The sequence below is a fragment of the Primulina eburnea genome, chromosome 5 (genome assembly GCF_022965805.1).
Source record: "Primulina eburnea isolate SZY01 chromosome 5, ASM2296580v1, whole genome shotgun sequence".
Lineage (NCBI taxonomy): Eukaryota > Viridiplantae > Streptophyta > Magnoliopsida > Lamiales > Gesneriaceae > Primulina > Primulina eburnea.
The window spans coordinates 4733916-4749029 of record NC_133105.1 but is presented as its reverse complement, the minus strand read 5'-3'; the positions used below and the strand labels follow the sequence as shown (position 1 = coordinate 4749029).

The following is a 15114-nucleotide window of genomic DNA, read 5'->3' as shown; positions in this document are numbered from 1 at the left end:
TTTTGTTTGTCATGCATGACAGAGAAGCACAAGCTGTTTTCTTATCCAATGGGTTAATAATTCTATTTTTGAATCCCACTTTGTTTTTATTTACTTAAATTTATATAAATTTATGTGTACATCGACTATCCAGAAATTCATTAAAATTTTCTATTATATATATATATTCATTTATATAGTTTGTTTTATGTCAAACACAAATAAATGGAGAATAAAATTTGAATTTTTTTTTAAAATTTTTTTAAATGAATTTGATTATATATTTGCATTTTCAAGTACAGATAACTTCGAGCCGTTGCTGTATTCATACATGCACATGCATATCAATGTATGTGAGTGCATATGCATTCTCTTTTTTAATCAAAATTTTCAAACACAAAGAACACTCCGGGAAGCTACTGATGACAGGATCCTATGTTTCTAGCAGTACACGTCTGTTGTAAGATAATATTCAGGATGTTTAAATAAGAACTATATATTTTGAATATCATTATTTAACTTTAGTCTAATATATATTTATATTGATTGATTAATTTATGTATATAATATAATGATGTGATTGATTATGAGCCACCCCATGTGGCCAAATGACTTGGAGGTATAATTAAAGTCATTTTCGAGGATAACTTGTGGTTACAAGAAATGTAGATTAATCAACTATTTTATACTTAAAATTATGGTTTATTGATGATAAATATGGATTCCAGTCGGACAACTGAAAATTAAAAGTCTTGCATTTTCATTTTCTGAGCAAGAATTTTGTTGGCCTTTGAAAAAATTGACAATCCTCAGACAGACATACGTACATACATACGTAATTAATTATGAGATTTTTATTTCCCTTTTTCTGTGGAAGACTCGGTCCAAATTCCACATTAATAGATCTAACTTCAGAGGAAGCAAGCACATTGAAATTGTATCATTGTTGTTAAAAGTATTTGTAGTACTGTATAAATACACAACAAATGGATGAGACTTGTGTATTTAATAAACCTCACAACAAGTGAATTGGATAGATATTGGTTTTTCCCCATATATATCAGATCACAATTGTTGAAATGATTAACATGTAGAATATCCGTGCTCGTATTCTAGCGACGAGTCGCCGACTACAATGTGTAAACATGTGAACAAATTACATGACAATCAAAAATTGCCACTCTGTCATGAATCTATCGGACAACAGATCATAATGCGATGCTCATTGAATATATAGCTAGCTACATTAGTGTGTGTGTGTGTGTGTATTTTAGTTCATGAGACCTTATAATGCCCAACTGTGATTCAAATGAGAATTCATATGTAAAAACAGAAAAGTCCACAAAAAATAGATTACTATTATTTTCCCGTCCAAAAATAGTAAAATATAGCATTAAATATCTTGAGACTAACAAAAATATTTCCAAGACAAATTTAATGACTTCATATAATAATAATAATAATAAGAACAACAATAATAATAGTAATAATAATAGTAGTATTACTAATAATAATGATATCATCATCATCATCGGTATATAAAATCAAAAAATTCTGAAAAAAGAAGAAGTTAAGTAATATCAATCTTTTCCGCCTAAACAACATTATTAAAACTATAGAGTAATATATAATTTATGGTGAATACATAAGTAGTCATTAAATTGCTAAAGAAATAAATTATATATATACTTTCGCTCAAATAATGTATTAGTCACTATCAAATTAGTTTGTGTTTACGTTTCATGTGTGCAGACAAAATTTTCATATTATATATACGTGATTTTATCTGTGCATCGCATTTTTAAGTATCTACTAGGATAAGTCGATATCTTTTTTTAGACCGGCTATTGACTATAAACCACATTTAGATTACAAACAATATATTCCAATATTTTTATATGCAAGGTTCACAACCAAGTTTCAAATTATGTAAACCTCAAGGTTATTATTAGATATACTCAGTTATGTATATATATATATATATATATATATATATATATATATATATATATACACAAATAAAGTTTGGTCAATTATATTGTTAATATTCATGTCTGACTTGTATTTCATCACACTGGTCGACCTAAAAATTTAACCTTAAGATCTTGTATACAGAAAATTTATGTTCACCTGGCTAGATTGGCCATAAATATATCTAATATCAGTGATTGAATCAACTGCAACAAAATTGATTTCGGTCTTGTAAGGATCGATTGAATCGAAACCAATTCAATCAAAGACATATATAAAGTTTTGTATTAAAGAAAAAAATTATAAATAGTATTAAACTGATCTAAATCATCAGAACCTTAAAGTGAAACAGAAAAGAGCGTCAATTCATTACGAACAAAAAAAATACAGTGTTCTTAATTAATTACCAATGTGATTAGAGAAGTCATTTTCATGTGAACTAAATGAAATCTAATTCTTTAATCAGCACATTACTGGATACTATCTGTCAGCCAATATTGCGATATAAATTAAATATTTATATTGTATATATATTTTCTTAAAATAAAGTATACATATGATATATATTTCAGCATTATATTATTGTTTTGACTGAAGGGATCTTTCTATTTTCTAAAACTCTTCATCTATAAATATCAGCTCTGACCTCTCCTTCACAATCACTTACCACTAGCATTTGCCCTTCTCAAGAAAGACAGAGAATTTAATTAAACAGCAGCAGCAGAAATAAAATCGCAAAGAAGGAGTTTGAAAAAAGAAAGCATTTCATTGCTTCAATCTTAATTTTTCAAGAATGGTGAAGGCAGAAAGCAAGATCTCATCAACAAAGAACTCGAAATCTCAGTCGAAAAAGAAGTACAAGGGAGTCAGAATGAGGAGTTGGGGATCATATGTTTCGGAAATAAGGGCACCAAATCAGAAGACAAGAATCTGGTTGGGCTCTTATTCTACACCAGAAGCTGCGGCCAGAGCCTACGATGCTGCCCTTTTGTGCCTCAAGGGCTCTTCCGCAAACCTAAATTTCCCACTTTCAAAAGCTTTACAGCAAAAGCTTAACCCTGAAAACTCAGCCATGTCCCCTAAGTCCATCCAACGAATCGCGGCGGCCGCGGCCAACACCACGTTTCTCGAAAACTCTAAAAACCCGATCCCACAATCTCTATTATCTTCTTCTTTTCACTCCGGTACTTCATCAACTTCGACGACGAATGATTCAAATTCCTCACCGTCACTTTCTTCATCTTCTTCCAATAACTACGACTCCAATATTCTGCAAATTGAATATGACCCCATCTCATTAGCTGCATCATCTGATCATCACGATTACATGGCTATGGATTCCTGGTACAACTTCGATTCTCCGAAGTACAATGACATGCTCGATGGGGTGTTCTTTGATCCGCTGATGATGGAGGATTCGTACGAATATGACGATATCAGTTTATGGAGCTTCTGCTGATCATAAATATATTATCAAGAACTGGAGTTCATATACCTCAAATTATTTGTTTTCAGTATTATTTATTTATTCATTTGATGATCTTCAGTTTATTTCTTGAAGGCATTATTCTTACACTGACATTGACAGGAAAAATTTCCATATATTACGTACTCTGAATTTTTATTTATTTTTTTTGTTGATTGAATTTAGTGTAAAGGATTTCACGAGAGGGACATATTTATTGCCTCCCCCATGTGAATTCCTGTGTATTATGTATTTATTAGGCGTATCAATTATCTGGAGTACATGTTTTTATTTTTTTTTATTTTTAATTTTAGTTTTTCTTTTGTTTAATTTCTGGGTTTTATTTTAAATTTATTGATAAATTTCATTCTGGGGATGGTTTTATATGAGTTCAATTTATGTTGGATTTAACTCATTAATAGAGTTTTTTTAGACCGTAATCTGTCTCTATTTTGCTGTAGAGACGGGTCGGTCACTAATCCGTGTTTTTCTTGTAGTGATATTAGCATTAACAACAAATAACAATATTATAAAATACCCGTTGTCGAATGCGAGACATGGAGTTGAATTATTTTGGTTTCGATCAAATTTTCCACATGGAGTTGTCATCTTTTATTAGATTTTCAGAGTTCCATTTCTTTATGTTTTTCTTACATTGTATATGGTCTTTGAATTATTTAATATTTGGCAAAATTAATCTTATGGCCTACATAAATATGATGTCCCATTCATCCAATGAACATATGACGCAACCACTTGAATATTAATTTCAATATTTTTTAAATTAGTTGGCTTGTGGGTATCACGTGAAAAACATATGCTCATATTGGTATATAAAATCAAGAATTTCATAAGATAATTTTATAATATTTTATTGAAATATGATTTTACATTATTGGGAGGGTATATTCAAATTTACGCTTTTAGTCTCACGCCTATGTAACGTATGTGATGTTTCTAATCAATTATATAGATAATTATTAATTTCAGTCCTATAACAATTATTTAGTAATCAATTATATTTTCTTATACGGTGAAATAGTTGAGTATTTGTCAGTAACAATCGGTTTGATTCTTCCGTCAATAATTTCTCGAGTAACTCGAAGTCTGTTACACATGATTTGTCTAATTTACGAAGTCTGTTAACTCATGGATTTGCTTACTTTGCATAAAAAAGTAACAGGTTTCGGATTATATTATCATAAAAAAAATACATACTTTGTCAAATTAGAAATATTTGAATTTGCCACCAGAAGTACTCAATTTAAAGATAGCTTTCAGTTATAATTAATAAAAACATGTACTATTGTAAAAATATATTTAAAATCTAGTTTTTTTTATAAAGTACAAAAAAAATTGTATAATTTATAATTTAAATTCATTATTGTCTATTTCCTATGTATAATAAATATTGATGTGTAATATGTGAAATTAAATTTAGCCGAATAATTATATCACCGGAAATCAATTTTTAATTATTCTTAATTTACATATCCGGAATAGATAAACATAGGCGAAATACTTTAGTACTTAGATGAAAATGACCCAAAATTAATTATACTAAATATATTTAGAAGACTAAAATTGATATCGACCACACGTAAAAGACTAATAAATTATGGCAAAACTTGTGTGAGACGGTCTCACAGGTCGTATTTTGTGAGACGGATATCTTATTTGGGTTATCCATAAAAAAAAAACTTTTTATTGTGAATATCGGTAGGGTTGACCGTCTCACAGATAAGGATTCGTGATACTGTCTTACAAGAAACATACTCAATAATTATATGCCCCCTAGTTGTATACCTTAGTAAGACTGAAATTTTGCCAAGAAACATGAAGTTTATGTACTTCTCGTTTGAGCTGAATTCTATGGCTAAAATTTTTTAGGAACATACTAGCTAAAAAATTTGGAGATAAAAAAAAAAAAAAAAAAACTATTTTTTAAAAAAATTACATAAAATACTTTATTTAAAAAAAAAATAATTAAATAAAATATTTTCGAGCAGCGTCGTGTTGGAACCAAGTCTACTAACTATATCTACGAATTATTTTTCCCAGGATGAAACGAAAAATTGACATGCTAATGAGCAAAGAATCTTTATTGAACATTTAAGTGATGTTCGTCTTAGTTCCATAATCCATATATTCAAACAAAGCCTATGAAGTTGAAGTGCAATAATATGATTAATAGTTAATGCCAACCAAGTATTATAAATTTTCGTTGGACAAAGAAAGAACCTATTCGGTCCATGAATCACAATCATGATTTCTTCTTCACCAGCTTCTCCTTCATCCTCTCCACGGCGCTTTTCAGAGTCCCTTCATCTTTGCAGAAAGTAAACCTTACAAGATTCTTTCCATCTTCTGGATTCAGATAAAACACGCTCGTTGGGATCGCGACCACCCCAACTTCCTTGATCAGATACTCGCAAAAGGCAATGTCGTTCTCGAGCCCAAAAGGGGTGTGATCCACCACCACGAAGTAGGTTCCTGTTGATGGAAAAACTGTGAATCCCACTGACTTTAAACCCTCTACCAGAATTGTTTTCTTGGTGATGTAATCCCTCCTTAGCTCTTCGTAGTAAGATTCTGGAGCCCTAAGAGCCGTCGCAGCAGCATTTTGCATTGGGGTGGATGTAGCGAAAGTGAGGAAAGAATGTGCCTGCCTCACTCCCCAGGTCAAGTGTGGGGGAGCTATGGCCCAACCGATTTTCCAGCCAGTCAGTGAGAATGTCTTCCCCAGAGAATTTAAGGTAATGGTCCGGTTGTACATACCGGGAAGCGATGCAATGGAAATGTGGTCCATTTCGAATGCCAACTTGTCGTAAACTTCATCCGAGAATACCAGTATGTCATGTTCGATGCAAAGGGAGGCAATAGCATCGAGTTCTTCTCTACTGAACATTTTCCCCGTTGGATTATGTGGAGTGTTCATCAGTATGGCTCGTGTGTCTTTCGAAACAATCTTCCTGAGTTCATCGATTGGGACAGAAAAATCTGGGGGCCGTAATGTGACGCACGTTATTTTAGCACCGGCCATGGATAATGTAGCTTCATAGGAATCATAGAACGGAGCAAAGAGAATAACTTCGTCACCGGGATTTATCAAGCCTAAAATTGTTGCAGCAATTGCTTCAGTGCATCCAGATGTGACGGTGACCTCCTTCTCGGGATCAACCACGAGGCCAGTATCTTTCTTGAAACGCTCGGCCACGGCTGAATTTAGATCAGGAATTCCATATCCACGAGCATATTGATTTTTACCATCCCTAATGGCTTGAATAGCTGCTTCTTTTACGAACTCTGGACCATCGAAATTGGGAAAGCCTTGTCCAAGGTTGATAGCTCCATGCTTGATGGCAAGACTGCTCATTTGCGTAAAAATTGTGGTTTTGAACTTCTCCAAGCGCTTGGCAACCTAAAAAGGGCGGTAGCCATATCAAATACAGAATCCAATATCATCAAGGTTAATTTGCAGAAAATCGTGTTACAATAAATTCATTTACAGCAGTATTTCGTAGCAATAAAAGTCACTATAGCCTAATACAGACAGGAAACTGAATCTTCTGAGCATGTAGTGAAGATCGTGAGACAGAAAAAAGTCAGCTAAAATTAGATAGTAGAACATGCTTCCAGAAAATAGCCTGCAAATCGATAAAAAATAAAAGTCGGTTCCAGAAATTGATGAAAACAGACAATCACACATCTATAAGAATGCTACAACGATGAGGAAGGGGCTAATGGTGCCTCACAAGTCCATCATCCTCAGTAAAAGAGGTTCAATAATGGAGCATGAGGAAAATAATGTGTACTAAATCGATGTCCAAACAAGACAATTGATTCGACCTGAAAGCGATAGACTCGTGTTAATTCATCACTCCGAGAGTCCAACATTGAAACACAACGTTTTTTAATTCATTTATGAGCATCTCCAATAAAATGGATATTTGTCGTACTTTGTAGGTCTTTTCTTCCCCTGTTCCCCTTTTGGTGTGCAATTCCATTATACTGTAACACTCAGGATGCTAAAAACTATGGACAGACTTTCATGATAATCACGAGACTTCCCAATTCCAACTAAAAGCCTCATATCACAATTTCCCAATCACTATCCGTTTCCCCAAATTGAACTCTGCAAAGTATCCCACCATAACTATAACTTTTGGCACTCAATCAAACTCAACATTCCAATAATTAGGGTTCAGAAAACACAAAAGCAAATCCATAGCCAACGCATAAAAAAAATTGAATCTTGCGCAAGCCAATCAAAAGGGTCCACCAAAAACCCATATCAAAAGATGTCCATCCAACAAAAAAAAAGAAATGGGCATCACCTGTAGAGGAGGTGGTTTCTGGATTGATCCGTCCAGAGTTGAAACAGGTTCTTGCTCAGTAGTTACGGAGGTGGATATTGTGGAAGCCATGATAGCTGAAAGCCTTGTGCTGCAGCCAATGCAATAGATTCTAGGAGTTTTAAAATTCAAGCCGTCGAATGTGGACAATGTTTGGCAAAAACTGAAGGATTTGAGGGTGTAGAGTCTAAGCATTTTGTGGGACGATGTCCAGGTGCAATGAATTGAACCACGATGGACAGGGCAGGGATGAAGCATGAGCGGGGAGCTATCCTTGTAGAATCGAACTGGTTGAAAAGTTATTGGGGAAGGAATCTTGATACATTTTTCTTTTTTGGTAGTTAACTTTAAACCAATTTTTCTTATATTTTAGGAAAATTATGGAATTTGATATTCTATGATGTCAAATTTTAGTATAATACTTTATTTTTATATAATTTAGTTTTTTTTTTAAGTGATTCTAATATATGATGTCATCATAACAATATTTTTAATGAAAAATTATCACAATTACTAAAATTAGAATTTTATAAAAATAATATCAAATTTTACAAAAACCAAATATACTCGATCAAAAATACAAAGTTCCTGTATTTTATTAATTATAAAAATAATGGAAAAGTAAAGAACAAAACCATGGAGCATGGCAGAGGTTGATGTTATAACTTGGAAAAAACTTGTGTGAGACGATTTCATGGGTCGTATTTTGTTAGATGGATCTCTTATTTAGGTAAAAATATTACTTGTTATTGTGAATAACTGTAGGATTGAGCCGTCTCACATATAAAGATTCGTGAGACCGTCTCACAAGAGACATACTTTATAAACTTGACTTACATAAATATTACAAGGTTAGATTTGGACATCAAAAAGTAATTTGAATTTCAAATCAAGAAATTTAAATTTATAGATGTAAGAAACACGAAAAAATTATATAACTTTCTATAAGAATTTCAAACCAATTTCATAAAAAATATTTTAGTTTGAAGCCCATGAATTTAAAGATCTCTGAAATAATTTTGAATATATTCAAAATCTTTTTGTCAACTAAGAGAAGATAACAGAATTTATTTATATTCATTACCACACTTCTTGGGCTTTTCAAATGAGTTGGATACATTAATCAAGAAGACCTACACATTACATTTTGAGAACGTACCATTTAGTAATTAGGGCCCATGAAGAACTTGATTCTATTAAATTCTAACTATCACATGGTCCTAAGAGTAAATAAATCAACTATTTTTTTTTTTTAAGAAAATGACATCCTCAAGTGTAATAAGAAATGAGATTTGGGAATCGCATCTAGGATTCATCGATTGAACTATTTTTTAAAATGTTCTACCTGTGTTGTTTTTTTTTAAAAAAAAATAGCTATCTCATTTGCTAATATATAGTGTCTGTAAAATCTGGTATCAATCATCGATTTGTTCGATTCTTTTTACAGGAGACGACTATTTTCAAAAACAAAACACACACTGGGTTCGTTGGCCATAATTTCTTCTCCATTAGTTGATATTGTTGTTGAGTGAAATGCAAATATATTCTAATACAAATTGAGGAAGAGGGGACAATTATTTTACACTAATCATGATGTCGCATGCAAAAAAAAAACAAGAAAATTTGTTGTGGTTTTAAAAGAAAATGAAGAAGGCCGAGCCCTCCATGAATTTGAAGTAAAATAAAAACATACGATGGAAACATGACGCATGTAAACACAACAAAAATAAAAAAAACATTTGATTAATTAATTAATTAATTAATAACCGAATTAAAAATGAATAAAATTTGCTATATTGTAATGCAAATTGATGACCATGACGTAAGACAAAATGTTGATGCCCTGTCTCATCACAGCTGCGGACTTTTGGTGTTTGGTAGAAAGTCGTATAATTGAATCAAACATATAATTATTTTTTGAATTAAATCTTCCAAATTTCTGAAAAAGAATAGTCTAATTATGGTTAGAAGTGTAGCTAATTAGGACCGATAACTATAATCGATTCATCTTATTACACAAGTATTTAGCTTCAAACAATATTGTTTTGAGTATGTCTCCTCTGTGAGATCATGTGTGACGATATCACAGATCTTTATTTTTCAAATGAGTCAACTATGCTCATGTCTACAATAAAAATAATTATTATGCTATAAAAAGTAATATTTTTTTATGATAACTCAAATAGAAGACTCGTGACTCGTCTCACAAGAGTTTTGCGTATTGTTTTTATATAGAAAATAAGTTAAACAAAATTTGTATCAAAAAGTATTGAACGAATAATTAGCAATTAAAGGTTTGTTATAATACAAAATCAAGAATAGAAGAAGGTTTTGTTTAAATTTAATTGTAAACTAAATTTAGAGAGGGTGGTTTATAATAAATAATTGAGTGACAAGATGATTGGAAGTGATTTGGACAGATTATTAATTTATTATTTCCCTAAAAAAATATATAATAAATTGAAAAGAAAGCTGCGACGAATATTTTAACTTGTATGAAGTCGGAGGAGTATCTTTAATATTTAATGTGTAATTTTTATATGTTAATTTGGATGCCTAATGTCATCAAATTTGGGGCATTTATGTTTTATGATGGGTACATTCCAGGAATCTTCCCATGTTATAGTAATACCCTCCTCAAAAATATGTTTTAGTTATGTTATCCACGAGTAAGAGAGAGATATTTCAACAGTCATAAAAATTTTTATGAGACGATAACATGAATCAATTTTATGATACCGTTTTTTTATTTGAATTACATATGAAATATTAACTTTTTATACCAAATATATTGCTTATTATTGTAAATATGTGCACGATTAACTCATTGCTCAATCCCCATGTATATATTGTTGGATGTGGTCCAAGGGTAATAATGTAACTTCACCTCAATTTCCAAGACGTGATTTTTTTTTTAAATGGAGCTGGACATGAATTGATTTTACTATTTACTGTGAATATGTAGGAAATGATCGTTGTCTTTTTTCACGAGGTTAATTTTGAGTAATTATATGCGACATAAATAAATTTGTTGTCGTGAACTGAATATTGCATCAATCCTAGGAAAACATGAAATTGTACATTTCGCTGTTTGGCTGGAGTAATTTTTTTTTTTTACTTTCTAATATCTAAAATTTATTTCCTATGAATTCAAAAGATTAAGATGTATATTATTTAAAATCAATGAAGATTTGAAATATTTTTTATTTAGAGGGTGGAATATGTTAGTGAACTTGTAAAACAAGTACAACTATGCAATATTTGGACCGATGATTTATTGAAAGATAAATATAAAAAAAAAGTTCTCTGATTATCATAAAATTTGAGTCGAATGTAGATAATGAATTAAAGATGTTAAATCTCGTATCAAATTGTGAGAGAGAATAGAGATTGAAATTTGAAACATTCATATTATATAAATCCTACGAGAAATGAAAATTTATGGGGTAGAAGAGAGGAAATATGTTTGAAATATAAAAAGGACAATAAGATCAAAAGACTTGCTTTGAAACAAACTTAGTACGAGATCGAGTTTGTAGCTCAGTGATCTCACCCCGCCAGGTTAGCCGGCTCTCCTCTCCGGGTGTGTTTTAATAAAAAAAACAAACCTCGTACAAGGCTTGTAGAAGTATGTACGGATCGAAAGTAAAAATCAACCAAGATAGAAAGAAGAAGTGGGAGAAATGGATAAACAAAAACACAAGATTACAAATTACATATCGTTATCTTGACAACACCAAATAGAAGCAGAAAGTAGGCGTCGTGACTTCCATCCTAGAACAAGTTTATTGGTTGCCAATTCCTCCACCCTATACCCATCATTGTACAATCCTATCAACAACTTTGCTTGACAATAATTCGAAAAACTAATGTCCATCGGGTATGAACCTGTCCCGGCCAACCACTTCCCCCACGAACACTCATGGAAATCACCATGGGCACGATAAATACGATCCAATGACCGGGCTATCTGGGGCCCTAAGAAAACCCTCTCCACTAACGCATGTGACCGGCTCTGCATCGGAAACCCGGCCTCCAGTGAGTCACACATGGCTGAGTACTGTTGCAATGAGTCCATGAACCGGACTACGAACCCTTCGTCTCCTGTGGGCCCCATTTCTTCTTCGACCAGGGTGATTAGTCGTGGGTTTAGGGTCTTGGACCCAGATAAGAATGATGCGATTGAATCGGGGGATCGATAATTAAAATGTGGTAGGTGTAACATGCAATTTATTATAAGGGCTTCTCCCCGTACCAATTTTAAGGAGGATGGTTTGAATGTCTCAGTCGCATCCAGCCTACATTGGTGGAATGAGAATGGTTGACCTATGGACGCTGCAAAGGATGTTAGGCGTCGGCCGGTGTCTTGGACGTTGCCTAACGAACGCCGCCCCCCTCCTCCCCTTGATAAGGCCGTGATCCGAAGATGTGGAGGTGGTGTCCCATCTTTTCTAGACACCAAGGACTGCATCAGTGAGGCCCATTGGATACCTTCCATTATATCATAGTCAACAATATGAACCCTTCTATCGTGAGTCACAGCTTCCAAAATAGCCTGATTTGCAGTGAAATGTCCGAATTTCACATAAGGAGACATGTCTTGCAACAACTGAAACGCCGCCAAAACATCCGTCTGGCGGTGCTCCTCCTTGTATGGGTGGCCGCCGCAGCACTTCCCGCCGTCGATCAAACCTTGTAAGGCGTCGGTGAAATAGGATGCCAGCCTCTCCATATTGGTGCCAACATTTGACGACAGCAACTCCTTGAGCCGAACCAATATCACCCTAGCCAACTCGCGGCATTTGTTAACCCCCGCCAGAGCCTCAGCTGCCGCCATGAGGAGATGGACGAGCCTCAGCCCCTTACAATCCTCCGTGGCCCCACCGCCGGATTCAACATCAGTGCTCATCAGGGTGTGGCACTCCGGGGATGACAAATTATTATAATACTCTTCATTTAAGTCAGGACTATTTGATTGACGTATCACAATATTTTCATCATTCATTATGGAGTCAATGAGGTTGTGGAAGTCATCTTGTCCACCGGAAAATTCCTCCCAGTCGATCACCGGCGACCAGCCGTTCCCATCGCAACCCTCATCAACGGTGTTCGTGGCAGCCATGTCAATATAATGGCTAAAATTTGAAAAATCAAGATCCATAACCATTGCCATGGCTAAGAGAAAGTGCTCGGCTGTATACTTAATTGAAGTAGCTAGGAGAGGGAGTGATATTTAATTTTAATTCGGGAGTGATTAAATGGAAGCATTGATATAAAGAGGTGGGATTTGTACTTTGATTTAAATAATAATTTGTGTCTAATCATGGGTTAATCCAATAATGTCAATCTAGCTTTAATTTAATAATAATAGAGAAAGAAACTATAATCCCATTTGAGGATATAAATAATATATAATGATTTGTATAATATTCAGCAGCTAAATTTAATTAACAAGGTTGTGAATTCTTAAATAGGGAAGTGTTGGTTGGAGGTTAAGGCACCATAGATTATCTTTGGATATTCTCTAACTTGATGCTCATGCTAATTGGTAACTCTATTATAATTTTAGTTAATTTTGCATTTTCCCATAAAATTCTGCTCACCAACCAATTATAATTTGTTTGGATTCATACATAATCTTGAAACAACTTAAGAGAATATCGTTTACTTACACTACTATGTGCTCATATATTGATTATGACATGGTAATAATATTTTCATTATATATACAAGTATATATGATAATTACATAATTAAGATTTAAGTTATTCGGCACGACACGAACCTATTCACATCCTTCTTATAAAATTCATACAAAATTTCATACATAAATCTCCTCCGATAAGAAATAACCGTTAGTTCGAATTCATGTTAAAACAAAAATATGTGCACTCGATTAATGTAATAAAACAGTTATCAACTAATCGAAATAATAATTTAAATATTATTTACATTTTGATAGATTTATTTAACTATTAAGCCGTTTGATATTATCCCTTTTGATTGTCTGCATAAGTGCCTAGTCAACAAAAAGATTTGTGTCCTCTAGTTCTTTACATTCCGACCAGCTGTGGTAACATCGTTGATTCATCCAACAAATGAAAAGTCACAACGTAAATTACAAAATAAACAGAGAGACTAAATACCTTCTAAAACATGAAACGCCAACATTACACAAGAAGTTGAAAACACAAAGTTAAATATGTAACATTAATGACTAGGATCCTATTAACTTAGTAATCATCAAAGTGAAAACTAGGGTTTGTTACTTAATAATATATTTGATCAACCAACCTAGTGTCCTTAACGAACTAGTTACTACAGCAATTTTGTATACGTATTTTGACTAGTCTAACTAAATATTTTATTAGTATTAATGTGGCAATGTCACTGGCTAGTTATATGGCATCAGCCATGCCGGCTCTTCCGGCTCCGGCTCAACTAGCGTCCACCACCTATAATCTAAGAATACGCATGTATATGCATATACTGTGTGATGTGGAACCATATGTATATCCAGATTCATGTCTATACAATATTCTAGAATTAGCATAGACGCGTGCACGTGATGGTACTTCTTCTGAGTCCCATGTCTAATATGTGGAGTTTACTATCCATCGAATGGAAAAATGGATGTGCTGCCACATGAAACTGACCAGACCTATGTGGTGAAACATGGGCAATTAATGGTTCAGGCCAAATCGGATTTTCCCTCAAACGGATTTTTCATGCGCGGTGCTTGAGTCACTGCCAACCAAGACATGGACGATGTTGTGTATGCACGATTTCCTTATTCGTGTACATATATTTAAAATATGGATATCTTCTACGGTGCACAACATTAGATCAGCTCGATTCAACTGTCACGCCCTGAGCCTGAGTCCGCGCCTGCGTGACTGCACAATGGGTCCATATAGCAACTACTTCGTATTCGTCCTCGTTTTACGAAAATGATTAACACAAGTTGCTATAGAAGTTCATTGTAACTCATTTTAAATCTTTAATTTTTTAAGATGTGGGACAAAGATATCACAAGCACCCTTCCTTCAGAATGCGACGTCCTCGTCGCGGTCTGACCACTTGATCCACCAGCGTTGAGAATTTAGAGGTGGCTCCTACATGTTCAAGAGGTGGCTCCCGTCATGTAGCACTTTGTCCCGCAGGTTCAAGAGGTAGCTCACATGCACGTAGCACTTCGCCCCGCATAGCACTTATTTCTCGGTGTTCCATGCCGGTGACAGGCTCTGATACCATTCTGTCACGTCCTGAGCCCAGACCCGCGTCTGTGTGACTGGACAATGGGCCCTTATAGCAACTATTTTGTATTCGACATCGCTTTACGAA

At 33.7% G+C, this 15114-nt stretch overlaps 3 protein-coding genes across 3 annotated transcripts; 1 reads left to right on the top strand and 2 right to left on the bottom strand.

The window, feature by feature from the left end:
• The first annotated feature begins 2587 nt into the window (after positions 1 to 2587).
• Positions 2588 to 3819, top strand: LOC140831652 (ethylene-responsive transcription factor ERF014-like). Its single transcript, XM_073195399.1, has one exon. It carries the CDS (start codon positions 2744 to 2746, stop codon positions 3407 to 3409), a length of 666 nt encoding a protein of 221 aa, XP_073051500.1. The 5' UTR covers positions 2588 to 2743; the 3' UTR covers positions 3410 to 3819.
• Positions 3820 to 5490: 1671 nt separating this feature from the next.
• On the bottom strand, positions 5491 to 8099 carry LOC140832565 (uncharacterized). Its single transcript, XM_073196654.1, has 2 exons — positions 7753 to 8099; positions 5491 to 6836 (listed from the first exon to the last, which is right to left on the bottom strand). The coding sequence occupies exons 1-2, from the start codon at positions 8026 to 8028 to the stop codon at positions 5679 to 5681; spliced, it is 1434 nt and encodes a 477-aa protein (XP_073052755.1). The 5' UTR covers positions 8029 to 8099; the 3' UTR covers positions 5491 to 5678.
• A 3383-nt stretch (positions 8100 to 11482) lies between these two features.
• LOC140831651 (protein NODULATION SIGNALING PATHWAY 2-like) lies at positions 11483 to 12943 on the bottom strand. The gene has a single exon (XM_073195398.1). It carries the CDS (start codon positions 12941 to 12943, stop codon positions 11483 to 11485), a length of 1461 nt encoding a protein of 486 aa, XP_073051499.1.
• Positions 12944 to 15114: the final 2171 nt, after the last annotated feature.

Excerpts from the sequence above, each read along its gene's own strand:
- LOC140831651 (XM_073195398.1), bottom strand. The coding sequence starts at position 12,943 with ATGGCAATGGTTATGGATCTTGATTTTTCAAATTTTAGCCATTATATT.
- LOC140832565 (XM_073196654.1), bottom strand. The coding sequence starts at position 8,028 with ATGCTTCATCCCTGCCCTGTCCATCGTGGTTCAATTCATTGCACCTGG. Across the intron at positions 6,837-7,752 it reads AGAAACCACCTCCTCTACAG|GTTGCCAAGCGCTTGGAGAA; the intron begins GTGATGCCCATT and ends CGCCCTTTTTAG.
- LOC140831652 (XM_073195399.1), top strand. The coding sequence starts at position 2,744 with ATGGTGAAGGCAGAAAGCAAGATCTCATCAACAAAGAACTCGAAATCT.